Source organism: Trichogramma pretiosum, unplaced genomic scaffold (genome assembly GCF_000599845.2).
Source record: "Trichogramma pretiosum strain Unisexual culture from Peru unplaced genomic scaffold, Tpre_2.0 scaffold4, whole genome shotgun sequence".
Lineage (NCBI taxonomy): Eukaryota > Metazoa > Arthropoda > Insecta > Hymenoptera > Trichogrammatidae > Trichogramma > Trichogramma pretiosum.
The window spans coordinates 1,166,628-1,178,281 of record NW_019641688.1 but is presented as its reverse complement, the minus strand read 5'-3'; the positions used below and the strand labels follow the sequence as shown (position 1 = coordinate 1,178,281).

At 41.4% G+C, this 11,654-nt stretch overlaps 1 protein-coding gene and 1 pseudogene across 4 annotated transcripts in view; one reads left to right on the top strand and one right to left on the bottom strand.

Moving 5' to 3' along the window:
* LOC106656247 (calcitonin gene-related peptide type 1 receptor-like) overlaps window positions 1-11,654 on the top strand; it is a 140,629-nt gene that overhangs the window by 103,251 nt on the left and 25,724 nt on the right. For all 4 annotated transcript variants that reach the window (XM_014377072.2, XM_023461701.1, XM_014377076.2 and 1 more), the window contains one exon: window positions 3,055-3,165. In XM_014377072.2, coding sequence (XP_014232558.1) covers window positions 3,055-3,165 — 111 coding nt within the window. The remainder of the gene's footprint in view (window positions 1-3,054; window positions 3,166-11,654) is intronic.
* Window positions 5,794-5,912, bottom strand: LOC111694261 (annotated as a pseudogene).

Sequence of the window (11,654 nt, the reverse complement as noted above, 5' to 3'; positions counted from 1 at the left end):
GGAAAGTCATCGCCGGGTCGATATTAATACCTGGTGCACCGAGTAGGTCACCCGGGTGGGCGAAGTAACGAAAACCGTTCGACTTCCTCGGAGAAAGTCGTCGCCGGGTCGATGTTTATACTTGGTTCACCGTGTAGGTCACCCGAGTGATAAAGTAGCGAAAACACTTCGACTTCCTCGCGGAAAGTCATCGCCGGGACAATATTCATACTTGGTGCATCGAGTTGGCTACCCTGGTGAACGAAATAGCGAAAACGGTTCGACTTCCTCGGAGAAAGTCGTCGCCGGGTCGATATTCATACTTGGTGCATCGAGTTGGCTACCCTGGTGAACGAAATAGCGAAAACAGCTCGACTACCTCGGAGAACATCGTCGCCGGGTCGGTATTCATACCAAGAGCTTCTAGTGGGCTACCGGGGTATATCGGATAATCGAGGTAATACTCTACGAGAAGAAAAACCTCACGTGTATGTGTATGTATGTATGTATTGATGTATGAGTGTACGAAAATGTGTTTTAAATATACATGAAGTCGCGAAAGAACTCGCGAGAAGTTGATATCACAAAGGCAATATCGATCGAACTATGCGAGGGAAACTTTCGCCACGTAATAAGTACGCAAGCTCTGGCGCGCGCGAACGAGCGTGCCCGACTTGATTAAAGGTCCAGACGCGCGTTGCGACTCCGCACGCAAAGGAAGGAAGAGAAAATTAGAAGAGCAGCGGCGCATACGTGTGCTACTGCGGATATTTTAGCGAGCGAGCGAGCGAGGCTTCACCCATTCATCGTCGTTACATATTATGAAAAAGTTTCGGCTGCAAGTTTGGATACGATACGAAGTGTATCTATACTGGTACGCTTCATTCGAATCGGTTTTTATGTGACCAAACTGGGACAAATTTTACACCTACTTGATATTTTAACAGAAAATAGTTTCAATGCGATCGTATCACCTATAAACGACTCTTTCTCATTGCATTTGTAAAATACCCTAGGAAAAATTATCAATATTAATAATGGCCTAATAATCAAAAAATTACAATTTATAATGTTTTAAAACGTATTATCATTAATTGGTTTGTTTTTCGGATTTTCTATTCTAAATATGTTACAAATATAAACTGTATTTTAAATAACTTCAAAATGACTTTTTAACTGTTTCAAAAAATTTAGACCAGTTTACAACCACTCTAATATACAATAACATACCACTAGATGGCGGGTGCTTTTATCTGTAAAATGTACAAGTAGCAAAGTATTATCAAAGTATTAAGTTCAAGTGACCCGGTCACTTCCAGACAATGACATTTCGTCCGTCAATGTCGTTTCGTCGATTTACAAGAATAACTGAAAAAAACTGGTGGAAAAAATAAAATTCGTAATATGTTTTCATCTGAAATTTATGTTTGAATTTTATACATTTTAAAAGGAAAATCCAGCTCTTCACACTAAATGGTGAATATTTTTAATTGTAAATCTACAAGCGGTAGAGAATAAATAATTGCTCAAGTAATATGAAAATTGTGATGGTCGTTTACATTCGACAGATGAAAAATGATGATATAAGCAATAATTTTTTCCAAGTTTAAAAGTGATGCATTAATTTTCAAAATTAGCCCTCTTCTCCTCCTAATGTGCATAACAGAAAATGCATAAAAAATATTTTTGAAGAAATAAACTACCCTAGAGCGTATACACGAAATCATTTGCCTCATAATGACTCTCTGCTGAAGAACCTCTTAGCTCATTCATCCTTTCACGAACCCGGTGAAAAAGAGGCGAAAAGCTTTTCTTTCTCCTCCTAGATGAATTATCTCCTCAATAGAGTGCGGGAAAAATTGGTCCCGAGGCTAAGAAAGTGAAAATCTTGAAAAGGGCTCGGTGTATAAGCACATAGCTCTTTTTCCCCTCTCAATCTTAGCTCTCTTGCATTAACGCCCAAGCTCGATACAGTCATTACGTGCGTATATACGTCGGGCGGGAGACTAGGCGTCAGCCTTTTTGCGGTTGCCTTGCGAGTTTTGATGATGCAGCAGCAACGAGAGTACACCCAACGTATATACATAATATTATACACAGTTTCTGTGTGTGTGCTTGTGCTACGTGGTATTGCTCTTGCCCACGCCTCTACGTGCACTTACACACACACACACACACACACACACACACACCTGCGCATCCGACATTTACACATACACGTACACTTAATATACATGCATAATGCGGCATAAGATCGGGCGCGCGCGCGTCGCATAGCTCCGTGCCTTTGGTAAAGTAAATATTTGCTCGACATTGACATGGGGATAGCTGCAAGCTGTACTACACACACACACGCGTACACACCGACGTGTATCGAGGCTGAGCAGCTTTAGCTGTGTGTATGCTCCATTAACTATGTCCATTTTGCCCGTTGGGCAGCAAGTGCATGCGCACGATGCTGCACACACGAAGCTGAACTAACGATGCACGCGCGGGTAGTTTTTTCAAAGGACGACACTTTCGAATTTTCGAAATACCCAACGATTTGGCGAGTACCATACACTATGTTTTATGGTATTTGTGCACGTATATAATATATAGGTATCGAATAGTCCGGGCTATAGCGCGGGTAACGGGCAAAAAATCTTTTCGCAATATACATCGCTGTACGATCGTTAAATTGCACGTGCCACACTTGCATTTGACGAGTATCGAATCGAATTTACATGCGCCATTCAATAATCGGACCGTGTATATCTCGCTCATCCCCGGTGCCATACATATCGTAATTACAAATGTATCATGAGTCGAGAAAACGTGGCTTACAATATGGGCTCGTTCTCGCTGTTATAAGTAGAATATAATATACGTGAACATTTTATATCAATCGCGCGCATCAACGGATAAAATGTGCTGCTGCTGCCCTTCGCTCGTGTGCTCCGTTTATTAACGATCATATGTCATAATATATGCGAAACGTAAATGAACGTTGAACAATGCTGTGCGCGTTCATATTTAATAAATACGTATATCGTCGTATTGGATTCTTCATGCTCTGTTTTTTTGTGTTCACAGAACCGTACTGCAGAGGAGTATGGGACGGCTGGTCGTGCTGGCCGGACACGCCCGCGGGCGAGACGGTCTACCAATCTTGTCCAACCTTCGTCACGGGATTCGATCCGATGCGTGAGTATTGTACCAATACTTTTACATTGTTATCGAAGTGAAACTTTCGAGCGAGCGAGTGCGATAATCGTGGTGATTTCGATTATTTATTGCCTAGAGGCAACACAAACTTTAATTTAGATTCAACAGTTTTTTTCATTGAATTTGAATTCTATTATACAAATATTGTCAAGATGTAGTTTAGACATTTCTTTTTATCTTTATTATTAATAAAAATAATCAACTTAATTTGTCGAGTCTCAGCGTCATCGTGACAGGGCAAAAGGACGACACGCGCGCTTCGCCGATAAAAATAACTTCACTACTGCGCCTCGAATTGTGCTGCTGTTGTTGCTTCCTCGAGACAAGTGAAAAAAAAGAAGGAAAAGAAGCGACGCGTAATTGCACATATCGAATTACCCCGTGTACATACGAGGCGTCTTTTTTTGTAATTTATGCAATGCAATCAGCCGTTATTACGGGGACGCGTGTGCGCGCGAGCTTTAATGGCTCGTCAAGGTCGCCCCGGCGATAGACGCGCGACGTTGTATGTATACCTCGTAACTTTTTTTCCACGGGCGGAATACTCGCGAGGTTGACGGTGGAGGGAAAGCAAATTGTTTTTTTTTTGTTTATACTAGGATTTTCAGATGTATGTATGCTGGCTATTCGTAGCTAGGGTGTTTTCCGGATTTGCAAAGCTCACAATATACACGGCGAATACGAGCTTTGCGCGCGATATAGACTGAAAACAGCAAAACAATATCGCGAGAGTAGAACGCAAAGCAGCAACAGCAATGAGAGTGAATAGAGATGTAGGACAGAGCGACGACGGAGAAAGAGAAAAAGGCAAGCGTGTCTGTGTGTAAAAACGTCGGATATGCGAAAAAGTAAAAATCGAACGACGTTTATGTCTGTGCCAACGCTAAAGCTCGACGGCAATATATATATTTTTTTATATATTATACATGCGAGATATGGGACGTGCTTGACTGCGGATACGTAAATATAAGTTCAGTAGACGAGGTATCGTGCCACTGCAGTACTGTATTCGTCTTAGTCTCCGGCAGAACAATTTGAATACTGTCAAGCACAGGGAAGTAGCCATTTAAGACTCTCGTATTTATCTTTGTCACTGTCTTTGGCATTTCTATTACCGGGGAAAAACTTCGTCTGGCCCTTAAATATTGAGTCTCTATTTTAAGCAATGAAAAAAAACTCTTTGCTAATACATTGAAAAAAATGCACTTTTTCAATTTTTTTTGTCATAAATGTCGCGAAGTTAATTTTTGAGAGCGCGGCAAACGTCCGCTTTTCGACTCTATGTTGTGCACTTTAGACACGTATACAGACATTCGTTGAAAATTAATCTAGTATACTTAAATGTAAGCAAAACTATTCTTCGCCATATACCTGGACAAAAAAGTATTCTCAAGCCTGTATCGCAGAGCTTCCTCGCGGAGGAAGCTAAACTGAAAAATACGGAGTAAATAAACAAACGTCGGCTAAAAAACTTACTAATAAACATAATTTTTAAAAAACGTTACTCGGGTGCCTTATGGAATTTTATATGTGAACTCCGAGCGCGTATATCGCTAGCTGCATGAGCAACTTTTAACAAGTATAACGGCCGTAGTACGTAACGCACTTCATTACATTCAACGACGCTACATCTCCTTTTTTTCTGCTGCCGTTTTAATACTCCAACGAAATCTCTATCTCGATGTCGTTTAGAAGAAAAAAAAAAAAGGAAAAAGTAGCAGGAAATCTGCATACGAAGCCAATTACCGCAGTAGCGTACGCAACAAAAAAGTTTCCCAACGCCGCCCCGTACAGTGTGTGCTTTTTTCGTATATATTTTATTATGTATACGCGTGTGTATCACACCGATTCGCTCGCGCTACAGTACATTAAACTCGTGAATGAATATCCGAAGATAAAAGGGACGAAAAACATTATACCACCGAGTTGGCGCTGAACAATGTTTTCTTTTTTTTTCGCCATAGATATTTCTCTATGTTATGCGAAAGCTCTCGTGCCGCAGTTCGCGAATCGCTGAAAAGAGAGAGAGAGAGAGGCGGCTAATGGCGAGATGGTAATAAAAATTCGGTATGATCCAGGGAGTCTGACCGCACCGGCGAGGGATTATTATACGGCTTTTCAAAGTCTTGCCATTAATCGTCCGAAGAATGGAACTTTTATCCCCGCGCACACGCACAATGGCCAGAGGACCTCGAATTTATCCCAACGGCCTCGCGCGTCTTATACCCACAGGCGGCGTACTATATGGCAGGTTCGTTTGCCTCGGTCCACTTAGCTTTACGCGAATTTCAATGTGCGCGGATGGGTGGACTGTATGTACGTGCGCGAATACCTACGTACCGCTTCGCGTCCGCCGTGGCTTTGAACCGCATTAAATTGGCAAATCACTCGCTACGTTGGAAATTCAATTCTCTCCAAAACTTTTATGTCGGCGCGTATAAATCAAGGTGGTACGAGTCATCTAGTCGGTCGATCGAAGACGGAAGAAAAAAAGTAACCCTCAACTTTGTGCGATTATAAAATAATGCACTCCACGGGAGTCTATGTGATAAAGTAATGCGTTAACTAATAATCAGATAACTCGTTAAAAAAATTCAAAAGAAGGAGTATCTACGTCACGCGGGGTTCCCAGGCGGTCACCCATCCAAGTACTAACCGCGCTCAACTTTACTTATATTCGGTGATCGGACGAGAACCGTAGTTTTCAAAGTGATATGGACGTAGGCATTGAATGAAACATTTGAAGCGCACAAAATTTGAAGTAAATTTTTATTTTATAATTGAATTGAAAAAAATTAATTTGAGCAAATTTGTTTATTGGATCACAAGAAAAAAATTTTGTTTTTGTTCTATTCAAAGGTGGTTCGAGGAAATCTAACGTGCAGTTCGAGCTAAATGTACTTTATTTATTGCATTGGTAAAATACTCTAGTAGAAATGATCAACATTAATAATTCCAATGAAAAAATGAAAAGATGAAATGTTTTAGACGCACTATCATTAATTGGTTTGTAAAGGGAGGTTTTCTGCTGCAATTAAGTTACAAATATTAGGGACATTTTAAATTACTTTAAACACTATTACTACTTTAAGCCTTCACCACTAGATGGCGAGTACCTGTACCTGTATAATCTGCATGTAGTAAAGTAAAAGTAATTGTATAAGTACAAACATGATTTTGATCAGTTGATCTCCTCGTGTCAATACGTCTATGAAAATTGTAATAAAAAAGGTAGTATTTTAAAATCGATCTGGTGGATTACAACCCTATTCAACAATAAGCTCGAGCATAAAATGCAAATATCGATGTTTAGTACGATGCAGCTGAAGGAACTATCGATAAGCGATAAACGACGAAAAATAAATGAACGAAATTGAAACATTACCGTTAGTTGCGTTAATCGCCCCTTCAATTCAATTAACTGGATATCCATAGTTGCTATATATACAGCAGCTATATTGTCGAGTCGTATCGGCCCGGTCCGATCGAGCATTACCAGCCATGCGTACATAACATTCGTTTCGTGCGCGATCGCCTCCATTTACGTCTCCGCAATCGCGTTCGGCGCTCGAGGCGGATATCTATAATAACGTGGCCAGCGCGGAACTAGATTAAAATCTTCATCGACGCCGCCGCCGCCGCCGCTACCCCCCGCAACGAGATAATCAACAAAAGAGCCGCCACCGATTAATACTTGAATCTTAAAGTGGCGCAAGAATGTGTGTAGTGGCACAGAGAGAGACGTTAATTCGAGGACGCATAATCGAGTTTGCAAACATCCGCAGCAGCAGCAGCAGCAGTCGCGGAAGTTGCCGTACGTCGCCGCCGCCGCACGCAGACGCGTTATATTCGTTATAGTTCGTGGTTTGGCGAACAATTTGAACTTCGTCGCGTGAACACTGCCACGCGGAGGCACACACACACACATAATAATGATGAGATGCGCGACCGAAGCAAAACCAGCGACGGCGGAAATTTTCTCTATTAATAATGCTGTACGAGAGAGCTCGAATTCGACTCGCAGCAGGAATTTTGCGCGCGCGAAGCGATTCGTTGATGCGTATTGTACGTGCGACACAGGGCGACGAATATGCTGCTTTTCGAATTGAAAAGTTTGTTATAAAAAAATTAGCGAGTTATCGTTTCGAATTGTACAGCTTCGATATTCCATATAACCGAGTAAACGCGTATTATCGACATGCCATTGTTGAGTTTTATTTTCTAAACGTTCGACGCTCTAGCAATCATCATCTTTACCAGATGCCCGATATCTCGCCTCTTTTTGTCTTTCTTTTTTTCCTCTCGTCGTAAGATCAGTGTCCTTATCTTCCTGGTCGAGCATTAGGAGGGGCTTTTTTGCCGCGCGTCCGAGCGCGAAACGTGCGCCAGATAGTTGCCAAAAGTACACAAAAAACATATCCTCACTTTTATTGTAACGTCATATTGGAACATCTTGGAAATAATATACGAAAAAGAAAACGTCAGGAATCGCGTTCGATATTGCGACGCGCGTCGCTGCGAGGAACGTCGTTCGACACATGCGCCTCTCTATCGATCGCATCGCAATTTTGCATTTGTTTACGAAACCGCGCGACAGCTGCGCGTGGTGTATACGACATAGCTCGCTTGCGGCTCAATTACCATTTACCGAAACTTTATTGTATTTTTTGCTGCTGCTGCTGCGTCTATGCAGTGCTGGCGCACGACCTTGCGAACTCATCCAAGTGCATGTACACGAGAGGTCTCTCTATCTGTCTCTCTTTCAATAAAAGTATGATTTACGAAACCCGCGAATCGAAATCGACGTACGTATCGACTATTATAATACATCGTGGTGAAATATATGATCGCCGTGGACAATATCAATTCCATTGCGCGCGAGGAGCCAATAAAAACCGAATGGCGCACGTGCGCACGCTACGTAGTTTCATCTATTTTTACTGTTGAAAAAAGTCGTAATACATTATTTCTCGCGTGCGATCTTGACGCGCTGCACGCACCGCATTGATGTAATTTACAATGCATCGCGAATCATGGACCGAGAAAAATACAAGACGCGTGACCACTGCGTACACGCAGTTTTTGGACGTTTTGCAATTTAGAAATTTGACCTATAAAAAGTACCTGATGTGCGCAGTTGAGCTAAAATGAGCTAAAAGTTCGTTTAAAACGCGATAAAGATCATAAGGTGAATGTGTTCAAGCTTTTTTATTATCATCGTCGTCTTTCAGCTGATATGAACACTAAACAACCAAGCCGAATGACATGAGTTTGAATGTACTGAGCACACGTTCTACTCGCCTTTCAGATGAATAACGAGATGGTGTTGGCTTTTTATTAATTTACCGATGTTACTTTGAAATTCAAACTCCACCTTCGTGTATATTTAGTTGTATACAAAAAAATTTGATAAAATTTGCATTGAAATTTTGCCCTAATGGAATTCTACTAAAAAAAACAGAATTAAAATTGAAACAGAAACAAAAGGTTAATCCAAGTCAATTAATGAATTCAAATTTTCTTTAATTCATCTATTCGAATCATACGGAAAATATAAAAAAATGTAGTAACAACAAACAATCAAACAAAAAAATAATAATAATAATACAAGTATGCTTATTGGACGTGCGAGCTTTGACCCACGGCCGCACAGCAAATATGATATAAATCTTTGTTTATCAGCTGCTCGATGATGATGTCGCAGCAGATAAGTGGCAGTCTCGTCAGCTCCATCAGAGGATCCAGCGCCCAGCGCCGGAAGAATCCTCTCGACAGTTTCTCGCTTAGATGCACGGCTAAAGCCTTATTTTGCGCATCACTGAGTCCCGTGTAAGAAGTCTTTTGCGCTAACTCGAAGAAGTCCGAATATGTTAACCGGTTCATCAACTCTTTGGGTTGTAAAGAGATCAGATCATGGAGCGAGAGTTTCGTACGTTGTCGATCGTTGTCGGACTCGGGTGGCTGGACGAAACCTGGAATCATTCTTGCGACCGCAGGATACCAGTCATCTTCGTTCAAAAATAGATCGTCGTCAAACTCGGCCGGTGGCCTTATATTACTATACGAAGGATTGTAATCAGGAGAAGAATAAGAATACTCTCCTCTTTGCGTCGGAGGTATCATTATTCTGCTCGTCTCCCTCCAGAACGTGTGGTCGCGGCGCGCACATTGAATAAAATCCACCGACTTCTCCATCAATTTGCACCGAGCCAAGTAATTCATGATGATCAGAGCGTCGCTTCGTTTCAGTTCGTATCCTCTTTTTTCTAGTCGCTCGACGACCATCATAGCACCAGATGCTCGTATCAATGTATCATGGAAATCTCTATAAAACTTGGGCATTTTGAGTTTCGTGCCGAACTGACGCTCAGTTGGGAAAACGAAGCTAGTCAGATCGGCACCACGATCCAAGAGTATATCGATAGTATTCGGCAAAAGATTGGCCACGGCCAATTGAAGCGGTGTCCGGCCCTGATTGTCCAGGCAATCGATTAGCACCATCGTTTGTGCCTCGTCGCAGGCCTTGAAGAAGCATTCCATCACAGAGTCGACGGTTCTTTGGTAATTGATTTTGCAAAAGACGTGCAGAGGAGTCGATCCATCCTCGTCGGGCAAATTCGGTTCGGCGCCATATATCAGCAGCAATTCGGCGATCTGCCCGCGATCGTAAAGTACAGCCGTGTGCAACGGTGTTCGACCAAACTCGTCCTGAGCATCGACTTGCAGCGGATGGTATTTGTCGTCGCTGAGCTCGAATAACAGCCGTGGCCACTCATTCATTTTTACGCGACTTCGGATGATAACGTGCAGAGGTGTCAATCCTTCTGCGTTGGCCAAATTCGGATTGGCGCCAAGTCGCAGCAGAGTCTCGGCCAGGTTGTAATCATCGCTGTACAGAGCCAAGAGAAGCGGCGTATCATCGGTTTCTGGCCAGACGAGATTAGGATCCTGGCCGTGTTTGATAAATGACTCGACGATACGAACTTTCTTTTTCAAGCAGGCGGCATGAAGATGACTGAAGCCAGACTCGTCTGTGTAATTCGCATCACTATCGTACATTTCAAACAGTTTATCTATCACGTTTTGACGGCATAAGTGTCTAGCCGCATAGTGTATCGGTGTGGTTCGACGCAACAGTGGCTTGCCGTCTTCATCTACGTCAGGCACGTCTTTGTAGCCCGTTCGAGACACGAAGTCGACGAATGTATTAATGTAATGTTCGCCGTTCTTAACCAATTTCTTCATATCCTCCAAGAGAAGCCAATCAATTTCTTCCTGTTGAAAAATTTCACGAAGATCTGGAAGTTTGTTCACCCAATTTTCAATCAAAGGATAAAGTTTACGACTAAGTCGGTCTCGCTCTCGTTTGACCTCCCAATTCGTCTCTTGTCGCAATCTCTTCAATTTATCCAATAACCCTTGGTCGTAATCGTCCATCGTGTGTGTAATGCACTCGTACTTGAACATTTTAATTACAATTTTATGACCGAAAGGATATTTTTTTTCTGTTTTCACTGCGGTTTCGACTACTGACTTTATGACTAACGATCCAACTGAGTATATAGACGTAAGCGCGAAGCTATAAGTAAAGTGCGAGTTATGTCGAGGTAAGTATTTGTTTACGTTTGATCGAGCAATGAGAACGATTCGTTAGTATCGTCGTTGTACATTTTATTTACACTGTTTGCGATGTGTAACAATGTACTCGCAGAGCTCGAGAAATAGTTTGCCAGCATTAATTGACCTCAAAGATCTAAAGTATTGTCGACATAAATGAACAATTGAGTGTTCAATTTAGTTTTAAATTTAAGGGTTTCAACGATCTTGGAGCGCGATTGACGCGTATGTTTCGTCGAAACGTTAAACGTACACACACACACAGACACACGTATACGGAAAGAGTCTCGTGACAGTTCGTCGTGCGAAACTGACTTCTGACTTTACTTGCCAGGCCGTCTCGATGAAACCTTAGAATATTCTATAAGCACACCAATTTATACATTTTATAAAAAAAATTTGGTGTGCATTGGAAACTATTATTTAATGCATGATGATGAGTGCGAACGCCTTGTTGGTCAAGACGGCTAGACAACTAGAGTTAAGGGTTTTATAAACGAATGTTGACTTTACATTATCGCATGAAATTAACATTTTCACTTTTCACTTCAGTTTTTAAATAATAAATAGAAAAAATTTATCATATTCTAAATTTTTGAATTATTCTAATTACAAAATTTTTAATGTGGTTATAGTTTGAAAAATCAAAATGTTAATTTTGCCTGAATACTTGACGTCATTTACTTGATTTCGACAATATCATAGCTATCATTAATTTATAATTGTCGATTTGAGTTTGAACTTTTCGAAAAAAAAGAAAGACGTTTGAACTGAGACTCGAATTATAAGGATCAAATTAAAATTTCTGCATTTTTGACAAATAAAATTCATTATCAGTTACTATATTTTTA